Source organism: Drosophila albomicans, chromosome 3 (genome assembly GCF_009650485.2).
Source record: "Drosophila albomicans strain 15112-1751.03 chromosome 3, ASM965048v2, whole genome shotgun sequence".
In the NCBI taxonomy this organism is placed as follows: domain Eukaryota; kingdom Metazoa; phylum Arthropoda; class Insecta; order Diptera; family Drosophilidae; genus Drosophila; species Drosophila albomicans.
The window spans coordinates 5,963,149-5,978,933 of record NC_047629.2 but is presented as its reverse complement, the minus strand read 5'-3'; the positions used below and the strand labels follow the sequence as shown (position 1 = coordinate 5,978,933).

The following is a 15,785-nucleotide window of genomic DNA, read 5'->3' as shown; positions in this document are numbered from 1 at the left end:
CACCTAACCTCAAACTAGAAACTAGAAAACTAACCTCAATAAACATATGTTGTAATTCCTAACACTATTCTAATTTTTTGTTTTCATTAGGCACAAAGTGATGCTGACAACAATTTATTTACTTGATTTGTGTTTCTTCTTTTTTCGTTTTTGTGTGTTTTTTCTTTTTTTTTATACTTTTGTTGAAGTGCGTCCCATACTTGAAAATGGGATGGATTCCGGGATTATTTAGTTTAAAGCTTCACTACCGCTTATCGATGCCGCAGAGGCATGTCGATGAGGAGAACACAACAGATAAGAAGTTTGTACGTTGTACGCCGATCCAGAAAAATTAAGAGTGTGGGGATAAAAGAGATGATGATGATGTTGGGGGATGACTGGCCTAGAATATGGAATCATGGCTGTCGGCCGCATATTGCCAGGCCATCGTTAGCATCAATCAGTCGGTGCGCGCCTGCGCCTCATCACTGCCTAGCAGCTCCCGCTTCAGACCGACAACCATGGCAGGCGAGTGCACCACCTCATCCCTATTGTAGTCCTCGACCATGTCATGATCGTTCTCATGCTCCGGCTCCAGTTCGTGGGCCTCTTTGCCGTTGATGGACGCCGAGGCGGAGTTAGAATGCATGATCACGCTGGCGCTCTCCATTGGCGAGGCAGCGCGAGGCGGAGGAGGCGAGTAGGGGGACTCGGGACGCTCCTTGCGTGCCAGCGACAGATCCTCAACTTGATCGTGATCTTGTTCATGTTCATGTTCGTGTTCGTGATCTTGTTCGTGATCATCCTCATCATCGGCATCACGCTCCTCTTCGATTGCCTCGCGCTTAATCATCGCCTGGCCGTGCTTCTCCATTGACTCCTGCTCGGCATAATGTCCCGGCGATCGGACGACGTGACCATTGGAGCCGGGCGGGCTGCTGGACATGCGATTGGCTGCTGCATGCGCCGCGGCCGCCAGGGCCATGGCATGGAGCGCCTCGCGTCCGGCAATGTCGTTGCCTCGATTCTCCAGCGCTTGTTGGAGGAAGGCGTGATCGAGCAGCGCGGCCGCCGAGTGGGGAATCGTGGGTGGCATGCCGTGATGCGCATGGCCTGTGCCTTGAGGATGACCATGCCCATGCTCCTTGACATCACGCTCCAGCTCGGGCTGGCCATAGTTGTGTGCGGCTGCAGCTGCGGCGGCAGCAGCGGAATACGGAAATGCGGCAGGGGATTCAACGCCACCGACGCCAGGCGGACTGCGCTTGGGAGTGCGATGGGTGCCACGTCCGGTGGTGATGTTCAGCTTGCGCACCTTGTCGTACAGCGTGCGACTGGGCAGACCGAACTTGCGGCTCGCCTGAAGCGCACTCATGCCCTCGCGGACACACTGGATGGCGCACATCATGTCCGCTCGGGTGTACTGCTTGTAGCGCTTCCACTCTGGCTTCTTGCCGCCTTGGCCGCCCGTCTCCTCGTCGAAGGAGCGATCCGTGTGCGGTGACAGCGGCTCCTTGTCGCCACCGTAGTCCGACCCATTGAAGCTATGGCTGCCTGCTCCAGCAGCACTGCCTCCACCGCTTCCCATCTGATGCGAGTGAGGATGCTGATGCGTGGGTGTCTTGTCGGCGCCGGCTGAGGAGGAGGAGGAGCTCTTGACGCCAGGCAGCAGCAGGGGATTGGGTTGCGAGGAGTCTGCTGGATTGGCCTGGGCGAGCACATTGCGCAAAATAGGCGTATCCCGAGTGCTGTTGAGCAGCATGCTCGAGATGGCCGACAGCTTCTTGCGCTTCAATGGATTCATATCAGCAGCGGATTCGTAGACGGAGTTCAACATAGCAGCGGCGGCAGCGGAGGGCGACAGTGGCCACTGACCGTGACCAGCCTCGCCAGCGGCAGCAGCGTGTGGGGTGGAGTGTGTGGGTGTGAGCGGTGTCTCTCCGGCGGGGATGTGCGCATTCATGTTGAGGGGCACGCCGCTGGAATGGGCGGGCGGGAAACTTGTGTAGGGCGGCTGATAGGAGCCAAAGGGTGGCGGTGGGGGCGAGCAGCTGCTCGAGATGGCGGCACTGGGTGAGATGTGCGTCGATGTTGAGATCACGGAGGAGGAATTGTGCTGTGGCTGCTGTTGCTGATAGCCTGCTTCCGAGGCGGCGCCGTTGTGGGACTTGCTGCCTGAGCTAGAGGTGGGCGCGGAGTGTTGATGATGATGGTGATGATGGGACTGCGAGCTGCCCTCGAACTGATGATGACTGCGCTCCTCGACGGCGGCTGCCTTGTGATTGTTGAACTTCATGAGGTTGTCGTAGAGACCCTTCACCTGCAGCTCCTTGGCGGTGCGCAGTATCTCGGGCTCCTGGCTCTTGGTCACCGTCGTTTCCCCTGTGTACATGTACTGGAGCAGGGCGGCAATCTCGAAGCCCTTCACGCCTGGTAGAATGATGCTGCACTGATCCTGAGGCACATCCTGGAGTATGGCCTGAAAGTACGGCGAATTGGCGGCGAGCACAACGCGATGCGCTTTGAACTGTTCATCGTCCACCACTAGGGTGCAGTCCACATAGCTGCCAACCTCGTGCAGTGCATGCAGAATCTGGACGAGATTCGTCTGATGATTGTTCCAGCGAAGACAATATGTTTGGCCGCCCTCGCTGCTCGCGGCCACTGGCGTTGGTCCGCCCATCTCGTCCAGCCTCTGGCCGTGACTGTGATGATTGTTGTTGTTGTTCTGGTGGTGATTACTCTCGCTTAGTCGACTCTCTCGGGGATGGTGACTGCTGTGACGATGGCGCTGCTGATGGCGCTGATGTTGGTGACCGGAGCTGAGCTGAGGCTGCTCCGGCTCCTCGTCCGGTGCGGTATCGCTGCTGCTGTTGTAGGCGCTGTTCAAGCTTGTGAACGCGGCACTCAGCAAAGTCGGCGAGTATGAGGCGAGATGCTTCCTGACCTTGAGCGCCAGCTTAAGGCTTACACTTTACCACTTGTCTGCGTTGTACCGGAGAGAATGGAAAGAGAAGAGAATAAAATTCGTTAAAACAGAGTTCTTTTTTTCTTACAAATTCTCCTAATGCTTATTGTGAAATATTTGCACTGATTTGTTTCTCTTTTTTTGTGGGAAATGCTAAAACTGAATTTTGCACGGGTTGCTATAATCAATGAGAAATTGGCGACTATGGAAAGGTAGTGGCTAAAAGAGGAGTAGCGAAATAGGAAGTAGCATGAAGGTAGTATCAAAAAGGGAATTAGCTAAATAGGAGGAAGATAAGAAACTTAAAATCAGCAATTCGAGGAACGAGCAATTGAAATAGATTTTGGGAGAGCAATTGAACATGAGTCAAGAGTGTTCGATGAAGTATTTTATTGCAATAATTATTATTATTTGCTTAGCTATCCCGAGATAAAGTGAAAGTGCTGTCAAAAATTTAACTGATACTATCAATTATTCATTGCAAGTAATTCATTGAAATCCTCAGAAGTTCATTTTAGAGTCTAAATTGGTAAATGTAAAAATTACAAATGTAAAAATAGAAAGCGTTGTAAAGAATTTAAAATTGTAGAATCAAGGCTGAGAGGAGATAAGGAAACTAAAGGTCAGCTAGAAGGAAACAGCAATTAGGTAAACGGAGTTGTTGCACAGCAAGTGACATAAGAAAAATGTAGTGAAAGTAAAACAAAATTTAGACGGGCAGCTGAGAAATGTCAACACTTGTTTCCCTCCTGCTCTTTCTGCTTCTGTTTTTGTGCGTTACACATGGCAGATTTGCGTTTTAAAATTGCCCAACTCTCGCTTCCCTCCCTCCCACCTCTCCTCCTCCTCCTCCTCCAGCAGGTGTGCAAAAATATTTGTGTATTTGGGGATGGTTGCTCCCGCTCTTGCTCACTCTTCCTCCGCTAACTTCCCACTTCTCCAAGCTCTCTCTTTCTCTCTCGCTTGCTCCTCTTTCTTCGTTCCCCCAACTCCCACTGTTCGCATCTATCAAGCAAATTTCCTGAGCCATTTCATTGCAAAACTTTTTTCCGTTGGTTTTTTGGCGGAAAATCTTGGTTGTTTTTTTTTGTACTTTTTTTTTTTTTTGTTAAATTTATGCCCAACGCCCACCCTGGCCAAGTTTTATGCGCCATAAAAAAGTGAAAGCGCCTTTTTAGAATGAGATGGCATATTAGAGGATCGGGGAGCGGGGAAAAGACGACGACGACGGCGGCTTGTGGTAGTGGGAGGAGGGTGGAAGGTGGCTCTGAAATACGCGGAAATACAAGAACAACAAAAAAAAAAAAACGAAAAAAAATGGGGGAAAATATGCAAACATCCCTCGGAAAACGTGTGCGCGTATTTTTCCGGCTGCTTTTCGCGCGTTTTACTTTACATATTTTTTTGTTGCTTTTTTTACTGGAAAATGGAAAGCAACGGCAACGCATGGAAAACAACAAAAAGCGAAAAATGAAGAACTTGCAATAATTTTTGCTTTGCAGAGTTTTCATTCATTTTTTGTATACGTATTTTTGGTTCGTTTTTCCTGTTCTTTTTTCCTGCATTGCTTTTTAGAGCAGGGGTAAAACACACACTCAAGGGTGTGTGTGGGCACTCGTAATAACCACCGTCCCGTTTTCTCTGCCAGACTCGAATTTCAGTTAAAAACTCGTTAAAAATATATTTCATTTTCATTTCCATTTTCAATTCCATTTTTGTTTTTTGGCATGTTCCAGCTCTCAAGTGGTCACCATATGCTTCATATGTTGACCCGATGAGAAAAGGTTGAGGCTGACCATGTGCAGCATATGTTGCACATGCCGCTTGCATTTGTGCCATGTGGTTGCAAGGCTGCCAATAAGCGAATTGACGTTCGTGGAAATCGTAATCGAGCAAAAGATCGGTTACCAACAGGTACGCCTCTTTATTTCTCTACTCCCCCATACGAAAGTGATCGGCAGCTAAATAAAAAATTGCCAGGATAATGGCAAAGGAACAACAGGAAAACGTCAAAAGGGGACAAAGCAATAGATGCAAGACAAATGCACGAGCATTGTCTGCACATTTGAAGTGCGGAAAATGCGCAAGACATTGTCTGCTCGAATGATTCCCATTGTCTGTCCCAAAAGCGGATAATGGGCAAAAAACGAAATGAAAAGAAATGAAAAGAAAAACGTGCAACCTGCTGACGATCTACGACGATTCACAATGATCCCCACGCCGAGTGCGCTGCCTTTTGCGCAAGCGAAGCAGGTAGAAGCAACACTTCGGCTCAATTCGCCTTTGGCTTCGGCTCGGCTCGTTTCGCGTTCGGCTTGATTGACGGGCATAATGGGATGATAATACACAATCGGATCAACAACGCCTCGAATGGAATTCGCCGCATTGCGACTCTTATACGGCGAATTGGCGGCCGACGAAGCGGCAGCGGCGATCGCTAAAAACGATAAGCAAGCGAGGCGAGCTTTTGAGTTTGCGAGCTTTTCACACACATTTAACAGCTCGTTAACAGTGGCCGCCATTTTGTTGGGCAAAAGAGTCGAAAATTGAAAATGATAAGCGAAACGTCATTGAAACGAATGCACTTGGAAACCGGTTTTGGATTTTCCAGTTTATATATTTTTTATTCGTTTTGTTTTTTTGTTGTTCGTGCCCTTTTGTGGTTTTTGTGTGCTTCGCTATTTATTAATTTTTTACACGTATCACAAAAAGTTTTGAATTGCGAAATGGTTTGTATTGAAAACCAAAAAAACATTGTACAAATACATTCTTTAACTCGTTGTGCAAAATGGTAATTGTAATTTATTAAAAATATTTTCAATGCTTACCACGAAAATAATGTAAATACCGCAGCAGCACCTGCACAATTGATTTTGAATATCAATTGTGAATGCACTTTAATTAATAATTTGAGTTCGAGTGATGTGTGTTATTTTTTTGTTGTTTACTGAATGCTGGTAAATATTCCCATTTGTTGAACTCGCACTTGCGATAAGAATATTTTGCAGTTTGTTTTTGTTGTTTGTTTATTATTGATAGCTAACAATGTTGCGATAATTGTTTTTATTTTTTAAATAATGTAAATCACACACGCACGAAAATGTCACAAAATCCAAGAAATTCTGCTTGCAGTTTATCCAATTTATGTAATTGTTGCTTAATATCAATTATTATTAATATTAATTGTTTTGTATTTTTGTATTGTTGCTGTTGTTGTTTTTTTTTTATTTTGAGTGCTCAGAAGAAGAAACTGCGAGACGTACTACGGTTTGCGTTTTTTGTATTTTTCTATTTAGTGTTGAGTTTTTGAGTTTTGCGTGGCACGTTGTTGCAGATTCGAGCGCTCAAACTTGAATAAAACTGCCACGGTGCTCGTGTGCAGCAAGTCATTGAAAACAAATTTCCCGAGCGAGACAGCGCGCACATTTTTCACGCACACACAAACAGCAAACGCCGTGTAACTCTCATACAGGCAGAGACAGAGAGACCTACACACACACACACACACACACACACACACACACACATGCAGACATTCGCAGGGGAACTGCTGAAGGAAAAGTCAGAAACACAAAACTGTGCTACGCTCCATCCAACCCTCTTGCTATCTCTTTCTGCATTGCGCTCATATCGTCGTCGTCTTCGCAGTCGCTGTCGCAGTCGACGCTGCAGTCGCTGCTATCGTCGCAGACATTGCACTCTTTAGCTGTGTGCGTTTTTGCGTTGCGTTCGCTGTGTTTGTCTGTGTGGGTGAGTATTGCATATGGCGGCTGCTGCTGCTATTGGCACCCAAGACAGCCATATGCAAGTGTGTGTGTGTGTGCGTGAATGCATACGTGTACGTTTTTGTGTGTTTGTGTGCAAGTTTGTGCTCTTTTTGGCGTAAATTTAAGAAATACATAAAAAACAGTATGTGACGACTGCATTTTTTTCTTCTCAGATTGCCCAACTGGCTGCAGGTTGTAAACGAGTGTGCGAGAGTGTGTGTGTGTGTGTGTGTGAGTGAAGTACAAAACTGGTTACCCCGTAACCAGCAAGTCAGAACCCCTTTTGCCGCCTTTGCTGTCCACGACTTCAGTTATTTTGATCAACTCTTTAATTTATGCAGAGCCCATTGCTAATTATACAATCTAAGAGCATAAAACGTTTAGTAGGTAAAGGAAATAAGAAGAAGAAGAGTCTGGGAAGGGGGTAAGAAAAGAGACATGCACAATTTATTGGCATTTCGCCCAAGTTATGCAAATTTTGTTTTGTGTCCCTTAAGACGACCTTCAGCAATCAATATTCGCTGTAATGCAATTGATGCATTTTCTATTTTCAATTATAGATCTTCTTCTTTCTGCTGAGGGTCTCTTTGCAAAATTTGCATACGCTTAAGACGATTTCTTTTGCTTGCGTATTTTTTTCTCCTTGCATTATTTACAGTTATGCAAATGAGTTGGCCTTGACAGTTCTGTAACGGTCAGATGCAGACGCAGCCGAAGGGGTTGCAGATTTACCTGGTGACGTCACAAAAATGATACTAAAAAAACAACTTTAGTTGCTTTCGAATTAAAACGCATGCAAGTAAGTCTACACACACACGCAAGTACAAATATATACGAGAGAGTGCGTGTGAGTGTGTGTATGCAATTCGGAACGAACCGCGAATCGCTGACTCGCCTCTCACACACACATATGCACATCCAGCATCCGCAAGAGTCGCATGTGCAACTGTTGTCGTCTCGCTTGCACGCATGGCAACTGCCTATGACAAATGGTTTTTGTATTTGCAGCAATTGTTGCACATTTTTAGTCGATCATTTTAATCGAGTGCATAGTTAGTTTGTGTTACCTGTACCTGCGAGCGACTGTTGCGCTTTGCTGTTGCCTTTAATTGTGCATCATTAATTCACTGTCCGCTGTTGCACAGTGGACGCCGCCTCTTCTGCTAGCGCTGTTGTTTGTGGTCGCCTTTTTTGTTGCTCGATTCATTAATCATGACCGGGAAATTAAGGTCAACCACATTCGACTGCATTTTTTTTTTGGCAGTCTTCAGTTTCACATACAACATACGGTTGGGTTTGTGTGTGTGTGTGTGTGTGAGTACGAATAGCTTTTATTTATGTGTTTTTTCTATGGCTGACAAGCAGCTAAATCTGAGGGCTAACAAAACTAGTTCGCAAGTGCATTCACCTCCCCCAGCTGCCACCCGCTGATAATACAACAAATAAATAATAAAAAAACAACTACACAATGATTTTGTCTGCCTTAGCAGACGACTTCAAATACACTTTCAATTTATGTTTGACAAAAAAAATTGTAAATTTGATTTTAACTTTTTGTTTTAACATTGAAAAATATGTTATAAAAAATATACTCAAATATTACAATTTTAACTAAATGTGTCTATTATATATTGAATGCACAAATACGAACCAAATATTATATGATATCTTTCAGATTCTTCATTAAATATACTCTCAATTTAAGTATTTCCTTTCACGACATTAATTTTGAATTTATCGCTGCCAAACTTAATTTAAAATATATTTCACAGCTAAGATTAGTTCACAAATCAGATTCACTTTTGTATTATAATTAAATTAAGGAATGCGTAGGTAGCAGTTTTTTTAAACTCTTTGTTATTTCTGTTATTCTGACTATTTAAAAATGAATAAGCTTCATATCTTTCAATTTCTTTCTTTTAAATTTTATTTAAACTACATTATAATTGATTTTATTCTCTCAAACAAAAATACAAAAAAAAGAAAACTGCTTTAGATCAGTATATTTTTTAAAGAGTTTACCAAGCTGACGACTATTTCATAGTACCCTATTTAAAGTGCGTTGGCACAAGCATATTTCGAAGCAAGTAAAAAGTTGCAGCAAAGTCTTGCTCCACATAATCTGCGGCATATTGTTTATGAGCTCATGTGCGGAGGGTCTCTTCACCTCCTGCCCCTGCCCCTGTCACTTCTTCGTCATAATCTTATCAGCATTTTCCTCGGCTGTTGCTGTTGAAGTCGCCAGCCGAGTGAAAGTTACAGTTTCAATTTTCTTGCCTTGCAGTTTTTACAAGCGGAGAGGGAGAAACAGAGCGGGATAGAAAGAGAGTAGGTGATAAGGAGTGGCGATTCAGTAATTAGCTATCGATTGTAACATAGTTAATCGACCGGCAACTGTACAATTCCCTTATTAACTCAGCAGAGTCAATCAACTTGTAGAAATTCCTTAAATGGATTATCCTCAATGGTCTTTGCTGACTTCTTGACTCGGTTTTTGCTCAAATGAAGCTATGTGTGGACTTAAAGTCGACTCGAGTCGGATTTGCGACCGCTCATTATGTGAGATTAGCCCAAGAAAATCAGCACATAATCCAACCGCAACGATCAGTGAATGAAGCTGTAACTCGGAGTTGGTCTAATGAGCTGCAGGTAGTTTTCTTTTCGCTCTTTTCTGGCCAATTGATGATTGCATTAGTGTGAATTAGCCTTGGGGTCGTTGAATGGAACAAAGTCTAAACTCCAAAATCTGGAGGCCATGCTACGAAAATTGCATTGTTCTCTCAATGATGCGATTATTTGCGATTATCGCGAGGAAAACATTTTGTGGACTTAGCCGGAAATGCACTCAGAATTATCGGCATTTGAATTTGCTTTGCCATGTTTGGCATTTCGAATAATTTTCGCGATAAGTTTTTATCAGTTCTTGGGGGTTTTCTTTGTTCCCCGACATATGGCTAAAGCGAAATGCAAAAGCAACGAAAACGAAAACGTTCGAGGAAACTGAAACCGATTCAAGTTTACGATCTATTTGTCAAAGGGTTTTCGGTTCTCTCGCTGGGTTTATGTTTTTATTTAGATGCCGATCGACAAAAAAGGTTTTGCGAAAAAGTGCGAAAAATGTTCACTGGAAATGCATGCTATGTGGTTTTATGGCCTGGCATCTCTCTAACCCTTTTTCGCTCGTCCTCATTAGCATTACCATTGACCGAAAGGATGTGAAGGATTTCCAGGAAATGCGCTAATACTGTCCTGTCCTACCTCGGTATCATCTTCATTATCATCAACGAGTGACGTTAGCTCAATCAATGTCGTCTCGAAATACGCGGCATGAAATAAATATTTCTCATTTGTCAAGCGTATGCAAAAACGGAAAACGCTTCGCTGGCATTTTCCGGGTGTCAACCCTTTTTCTCAGCTCCTCGAAACTACCTGTGTGCAGTTGACACACGGTAAGCGAGTTAAGAAAGATATGTGTTTGGCCTAAACACATCTCTTGGCTGGCTCTCAAGTACCGAAAGGTGTCCAGCTTTTGAAGTTGCAGCGGCAAATTTCCCTAAATAACATATTTCCAATACAAAAGGCAATTAGCGTGCAACGAGACGACTATTTACTCAGGGCTCAATCTTTGGACGATGGAACAGAAACAGGACAAGAGAAACAGAAGCCGCCTCGACAATCGGACAATGCAATGCGACCTGCTGAGCACAGGTTAGTGACGTTTTCGTTCCGGCCAGAAGCGGCAGCCTCATTTCTTGGCCATAAACTGCACTCCACTCGACAATCGCATTTCGCAACATGGTGCTAATGGACGCCGGCAGACTTGCAAAGGATCAGCAAGGATATGCACACGTGTGTGTGGAAACGCAACGAATTACATAATATTTAGAGTTTCTTTTTTAAAGATTCCGAGGTTTAAAAGAGTGCTCTCTATTCATTGACAATGAACTCTTGTTTATTGCTTTTAAATAATCTTATTATTATTTAAATACCACCTGGATATTTTCAGATATAATAAGTGTATTATCAGTTAATATTATTTATGTAATTCTTTAAATTACTCCATCCAATTTTGTATTCTAAAGCCATATTTGTTAAAGTTTTGTGAAATTAAGTGAAATTTTTATACTACCCATAGGGTAGAAGGGTATTATAACTTTGTGCCGGCAGGAAATTTATGTAACAGGTAGAAGGAGGCATCTCCGACCCTATAAAGTATATATATATTCTTGATCAGCGTCAACAGCCGAGACGATATAGCCATGTCCGTCTGTCCGTCTGTGTGTCTGTCCGTCCGTCCGTATGAAACACTGGATCTCAGAGACTATAAGAGATAGAGCTATAATTTTTTTTGACAGCATTTGTTATGTTTGCACGCAGATCAAGTTTGTTTCAAGTTTTTGCCACGCCCACTTCCGCTCCCGCAAATCAAAAAAATCGAATTACAAGCGTAATTTTAAAGCTAGAGTTACGAATTTTGGTATATACAATACTGTAGTAGTTATGATTCCTGAAAATTTGCTTGCGATCAGATAAAAATTTTGGAAGTTATTAAAGAAATACTTTTGTATGGGCAAAAACGCCTACTTACTAGGGGTCTGAGTTGCTTTGGCCGACAATCTGGTATATTGTGCCGTCTATGGTATATTTTGAATGGTGTACTATATCGATATACCAAACATACCACTTGGTATATTTTTAGTATTTTTTATTAGTATTTTCGGTATATTTTGAAAATGATATCGCAATATTTTGCCTTTATTAAAAATGGGTAGCGGGTATCTCACAGTCGAGCACACTCGACTGTAACTTTCTTACTTGTTTATTTTTAATCAAGATATTACTATATCATATAAGAATCAAAAATATAAAATTTCTGATATGTATTAATCCAGTCAATTAAAATCGTTTTTATTTCATTGCCAATTTGTTGCCAAGAATAGCCTAATTAAAAAGTATGGCAAGTTGAGGCATGTTGAAATTGTTTTCTATATTATTGAACAGATAATCAATAAAATGTGACACAAAATAAGTGTAATAATATTGCGAAAATAAAAAATTGTTTTCAGGAATTACAAATTAAGAAATATGTTCGAAAATTACATACCTATGAAAATACTATCCATCAGATGCATATATTATATAAACATATATTGTCTCGCATAAATCGTGTAAAGTTGTAAACGATACAAAGTTGGCATTTCATTCATATATTCCCTTTCTCCATTATCGCGTCTCACAAATGTTTACACAAAATTCGTCTGACGGAAGGGCAAAAATACGAAATATCTAACAAATATTTATTTATAATGTGTGTAGACGAGTGTGTGTCTGACTGCATGTGTCTGTGTGTGTGTGTGTGTATAAAGCAACAGCCAAAAAACAAACAAAACTGCAGGCAACGAACAAAATTAATAAAAATGCAACAAGACAAGAAATACAAAATGTGTGTGAGTGTGGGGAAAGATCGAGCGAGACAGACAATCGCAGAGAGGGAGAGCGAAAAGCGAACGAAGGAATGGGAAACGTTGAAAATTTATCGCGCGCGTCATTTGCTGCAACTCGATGGGTCTCTGTGTGTGTGTCTGTTTGTGTGAGTGTGCGTTTTAGTATGGAAAGCAGCACGTAGGCATAGAAGCAGAGCAGCGACGTCGCGTCGCGTCAGCAGCAACAGCAGCAGTAGGGCCGGTGTATGGCGGGGGACGGGGCGACTCATTCGCGCTACGCATGGGTCATTGCACTTTTGCAACGCCATCAACGGCGTGCACACACATAGACACACACACACATACGAAGAGACACATGCATATGTAGATAGTAAACATAGAAATAGAGATACGAACACATAGATAGCAAAAGGCAACATTCAACGAGAATTTTATACAAAAAAACAGCGTACGAAAAATTAGGCGAAAGCAAACAGCAAAAGAGCGAGAGAGCGCGATACGAAGCGAGCACAAATATTGAAACGCAGATATAGCTACAAATGCATGCGCTTGTTCTTGGAGCAGAGAGAGAGCGGAGCGGGGGACAAACGAGATGGCGACTGCGCCAACGCTGCGAGTGCGAGTGCGAAAGAGCGACTGCGCCAACAACTTTGACTTTGCAGTTGGGCCGCCATTTTGTTGGAGTGAGCGCGTCAATTTCGCCTGCATTTATACTCACAAATACACATACACACACACATGCGCTTTCTAAAAATAGCGCCCACGCCGGCAAACGAGTCTGCAGTCTGAAGTCTGAAGTCTGCACTCTCTGGCATTGCCATTGCGTTTATAGCCCCTCATTTTCGACTCTGACCCTTGGCAGTGCCATTTGTGCCGCCAACGCCACTCGAGTGTTGCAGTTGTTGTTGCTGTTGCAGTTTGCTGCACATGTGGAAAATGTGAAAAACTTAAGTACAGCAAACTGCGACAGCGGCAGCGAAGCGGCGCATGGGGTGTGTTTTTCATGTTTTTCACCAAAAACTCAACCCAAAAAAAAAAAAAAAAACAAATATTAATACTCACGCACATTTTCCCAGCATTTTATTTTTAGCAATTTCGAATTTTGGACGAAAATTTCAAGTCGAGCACAATTCGGCTGCTAAGGCTTGCTCACGCAGGGGGAACGGAACGGGGGCGGGAATGTCATTCCCAAATTATGACGATGCAGTCTAATATATTTTCTGCTATACAGTGTATTCTGCATACAGTGAATTTATGAAAAGCAAAAGTGATTTACATAAACGAGTTCAAATAAAGAGAAGAGAGTTTAATAATGCTTATAAAGTTAACTTTCAATATCAATAAAATGTTTTAATAAAATGTGTAGTTTAATAATGCTTATAAAGTTAACTTGCGATATCAATAAAATATTTTAATAAAATGTGCAGTTTAATAATGCTTATAAAGTTAACTTGCAATATCTATAAATAATTATTTTAATAAATATATTGCAAAAATTTGAAAAACTTTCCTTTTGAAATGTTTTTAAAGCAGTGCAAATATAAATTCACTAATTACTCAGAATGAAACTTTCACTTCATTAGAGCATTCACTGTAATTTCTATTACTTTTTACTATCTTCTATGTTTCTAATACTAAATAAAATTAAACAATTATTGTAATAACAAAAATATAAAAAATTGGAATTGTATTTCCATATTTTGTAAGCAACTTAAGAATTGCTTTTTTAAATTTTTTCAAATTAAAGTCACTTTTCATACATCGAACGTTCACTTTCAAGAGTGTCCACTGTATATTCTAGCACATTTTCCTACCTTGTTCCGCTTGTGGCTGTTGTGGCTGTAGCTGGAGTTGTTTCCTGTGTGGTCGCGACTCGCGATCAGGCCAATGGAGGCAAGCACTTACATTGGATATGTTTGTATGTAGTCGAGTATATGCTTTATTCTGTTCACTTTTCGTATAACTTTAAGCTTGCACATTTTTGCAAATTGTCTGCTCTCTTTTCACTTTTTATTTGTCGTTTCTCTTATTTTTGATTCTTTTTTTCTTTTTGGTTTGCCACGTGTCTCACGATACTCGCTCGATTCATTTGCACACTTTTTGTGTGTGTTTTTTGGATATTTTATTCTTTGGTTGTCGTTTTGATCACAAACTCGCGACGATTTGGCCAAGTTCTGCACGCGTTTCGGCCATTATGCAAAATGAGCAGAACATCTAGCGGCACAAACAGCGGTTACAACAAGCTTGTTGTAAGCTTTTGCGTTCAAGTTTTTTTTTATGTTATTTCGCGTGTTTTTTTTCTCTTTATTCTTTTGGGTTGTCTGTAAGTCCGGGCGGCATCTCTTGCGAAAGATCGACGTGCACTGACCTTGGCGTCCACAAAATGTAACTAAGAGACTGCCAAGGGGCAGTGTGGGGGGTGTTTGTATGATGGGGTCTTGTCTGCCTGCCTGCCGGTCGACTCGACGAATCTGTTGCTGTTTCTGGATTTCAAATTCTGAAACTAATTCCGAGTAAAGCGTCGGAGAGGCGGCAAAAGCTCTTTTTTATTTTTTTGTGTCCACACACACACACACACACACACACTCGCATTGAAATATATATACATGCTATATACTAGCTGCTTATGTACACAAATACTGTGGCATCAAAACTGACTCATGGAAGTGAGCAAAACAACAGACGAATAAAGCGGGAACAAAACTTTCGCACTAGAAAACGAGCATTACAACAACATGGCAGAGGTGACAAGAGCGTTGAGAAGGGGGAGCACGATGACGAGGGTGAGGGGGAGGGAGGGAGCAAAAGCTCTCGGGGAGCAGCATAAAATTATCAGGCAGCCCTTTGCCAGAGAAAGAGAGAACGATTAGATTCATGCTCTCCGATTCTACGAAAACAAACTATTTTGCAAATAACAAAAATAATATAGCAACAACAAGAACGGCAACAACAAAAACAACACAAATAAATAACAACAAAAATATGGTAGACAACAACAGAAATGGAAAAAACAAGAACCGCCATTTGGTGTTCGCTTGTTTATCTGTAGAACTTTTCAGGGTCACTTAATTATTACACAATTTTTGTTTACAGCGAAAAATAGTATGATAGACGAAATAGTGGCAGCCGAAGAAGAAGAAGAAGAAGTAGCACAACTGAAAAATGTTTGTTGCTGGCAAAAAAGCAAAAAAATAATAAATTGTAAATTCAAGTGTGTGTGCGATGTGTGCGTGTGTGTGTGTGTGACAGCAGTTCTGCTGCTTACAACGAAAACAAATTTCATTAATTTTGTTGTTTTGTTCGTCGCTGCGCCAGGGTCAATTTATGTGTGTGTGGTGTTGGAAATATTTATTTGTAAATTTGTAAATACGGAAGGTCTTGATTCAATGCTAGCAAATACATGCTCACAATTTAATTGTTTATCTATTTGTTAATAATGTGGATCAAGGCTTGTAATGTAATCGTTTGATTTTCGCTAATTTCCATAAAGGTTCCTAGTCGATGGCAGCAACAAGTTACGTCAACACACAGAACCTGGGGCGTGTTTTTTTTTTTTGTTTTTGCTACTATAGCACACCAGAAAGCCCGTTAAAAAGCTAGAGAATAGCACAGAAACAAAAACAACAA

The 15,785-nt window shown here is 42.1% G+C and overlaps 1 protein-coding gene across 2 annotated transcripts; it reads right to left on the bottom strand.

Moving 5' to 3' along the window:
- Positions 1–8,382, bottom strand: LOC117571463 (longitudinals lacking protein, isoforms H/M/V). Of its 2 annotated transcripts, none has more exons than XM_052004813.1 (2): positions 8,366–8,382; positions 1–2,964 (listed from the first exon to the last, which is right to left on the bottom strand). In XM_052004813.1, exon 2 carries the CDS (start codon positions 2,660–2,662, stop codon positions 440–442), a length of 2,223 nt encoding a protein of 740 aa, XP_051860773.1. In that variant the 5' UTR covers positions 2,663–2,964; positions 8,366–8,382; the 3' UTR covers positions 1–439. The 2 variants fall into 2 exon arrangements, with proteins under 2 accessions (XP_051860773.1, XP_034109505.1); XM_034253614.2 differs by lacking the exon at positions 8,366–8,382 and adding an exon at positions 3,036–3,125.
- Positions 8,383–15,785: the final 7,403 nt, after the last annotated feature.

What these genes read in the sequence shown, in the direction of transcription:
- LOC117571463 (XM_052004813.1), bottom strand. Translation starts at nt 2,662, where the DNA reads ATGGGCGGACCAACGCCAGTGGCCGCGAGCAGCGAGGGCGGCCAAACA.